The 1,918-nt window shown below is 39.9% G+C and overlaps 1 protein-coding gene across 1 annotated transcript; it reads left to right on the forward strand.

Moving 5' to 3' along the window:
- Positions 1–408: 408 nt before the first annotated feature.
- Positions 409–1,473, forward strand: LOC123176728 (wall-associated receptor kinase 1; the record flags this gene model as incomplete). The annotated part of the gene is given in 1 exon segment (XM_044590811.1): positions 409–1,473. A coding segment is annotated over 1 exon segment (986 nt), but the record flags the coding sequence as incomplete, so codon positions are not given.
- Between the last annotated feature and the right edge of the window lie 445 nt (positions 1,474–1,918).

Consider the following 1,918-nt stretch of genomic DNA (forward strand, 5'->3'; position numbering starts at 1 on the left):
GAAAAGGAGGACCATCCTGCTTTTGCAAGCGGGAAAGAAGTAAACAAATGATGTATGGTTTCCTCCTGATGTAAATAATATTGTTTACTACCTTGCCACCTTCTCTTTGTTGTCAGATGGTCCTTAGCAAGGATAAGTCCTCTATGCACAAATTACATAAAATTTTAATCTTCAGTGATACTTTAGTTTTCCATATATGCTTTGAACAAAAAACCAGCCTGGATTAAATTCATATACTTAGATTTATCAGAAAACATGCCAGAAGAAGTCACCTTCCAGTGGAACATATCTGACTCATTAATTAAGATGTCCTCCATCAACCTCCATACTAAATTTTGTATATTGGATATTTAAGGGGATGTCCCCATTATAGTGCTCACAAAATCATTTTGTATATTGTCCATGTAGGTGCAACTAGTGGTATCTTTTTGGTGGCAGTCTTGTCATTCCTTATTTTCCTTCGCAAAGAGAAAAGGAAAATGAGAGAGTTTTATGAGAAGAACGGTGGGCGTACATTGGAGAAGGCAAAATTCATAAAACTATTTGAAAAGGAGAAGCTCAAGCCAATTTTGAAGAGTAGCAATTTTATTGGAAAAGGTGGCTTCGGTGAAGTTTACAAGGGCCTTCTTGATAATGAACAAGTCGCTGTTAAGAAACCTATTACTGGTAGTGTGCTAGAGAATGAACAATTTGCAAATGAAGTCATCATTCAATCTCAAATCATCCACAAGAACATCGTTAGGCTTGTGGGTTGTTGCCTAGAAGTTGATGCCCCGATTCTAGTCTATGAGTTTCTCTGCAATGGTAGCCTCGATGACATTCTTCACGACAACAGGAAGGTGCCTCTGAACTTGGGTGTGCGTTTAAGTATTGCCGCAGAATCAGCTGATGGTCTGGTTTATATGCACTCAAAAACCAGTACCAAGATCCTGCATGGTGATGTTAAACCTGCAAATATACTTTTGGATGATAAGTATGTGCCAAAGATCTCGGATTTTGGCATATCAAGGTTGATTGCGAGAGACATACAACATACTGCATCTATCATTGGTGACATGAGTTATATGGATCCAGTATATCTGCAAACAGGGCTACTAACAGAAAAAAGTGATGTCTACAGTTTTGGAGTTGTCATCTTGGAGCTTATTAGTAGGAAGAAAGCCACACATTCCGACGGCGGTAGCTTAGTAAACAATTTCCTTGAAGCTTACAAGAAAGAGAAGAAAGCAACTCCATTATTTGACAAGGAAATTGCGGTAACAGAAGATTTGGAGATTATTGATAGTTTGGCATGTATCGCGGTGGAATGTCTTAACCTTGATGTGGATCAAAGACCATGGATGACAGACGTGGCAGAGCGTCTTCTCATAATGGATCGATCCCGTAAGGCATAATTTGCATTGTATGTTCCAGTTTGAACAACATCCGTATATGTATGGGGCCCAAAATAATAAGCGACTATGGATGGGGCAATCGTCTATCTTATTGCTATTGTGAACAAAATCCTTCAAGTAGAACCAAGGGAGGTCTCCCATGGTCCCAAAAAATTTGTAATGTATCTCTGTGTAACTGCGTGTTTTAAATTACCAAATGTATGAGCTAGTTAATTAAATTGGTCGTATTTCTGAAGAATGGTCATTGTTTAGTATAAACTGAATGCACCCCGTACCTCGACTGCATCCTGGTATAAATGGTCTCCAGTGAAAGTACCAAATCTGTAGACTTCCTGGAGCACTTCTCGGTTGGTGTCCCCGCTGCCCAAGCCTTCACTGCTGCATAATTCTGCCTGATTGCTCCTCGTGGAGCAATAGCCATTTCGGACTTCAGTTTGCACAACCACATTGGCGACATTGGTCTATTACGACAATACCAGTGCCACGTACTTGTCCACAGACTAAGGCCAATATCAACGTACTAT

This window comes from Triticum aestivum, unplaced genomic scaffold, assembly GCF_018294505.1.
Source record: "Triticum aestivum cultivar Chinese Spring unplaced genomic scaffold, IWGSC CS RefSeq v2.1 scaffold172147, whole genome shotgun sequence".
Lineage (NCBI taxonomy): Eukaryota > Viridiplantae > Streptophyta > Magnoliopsida > Poales > Poaceae > Triticum > Triticum aestivum.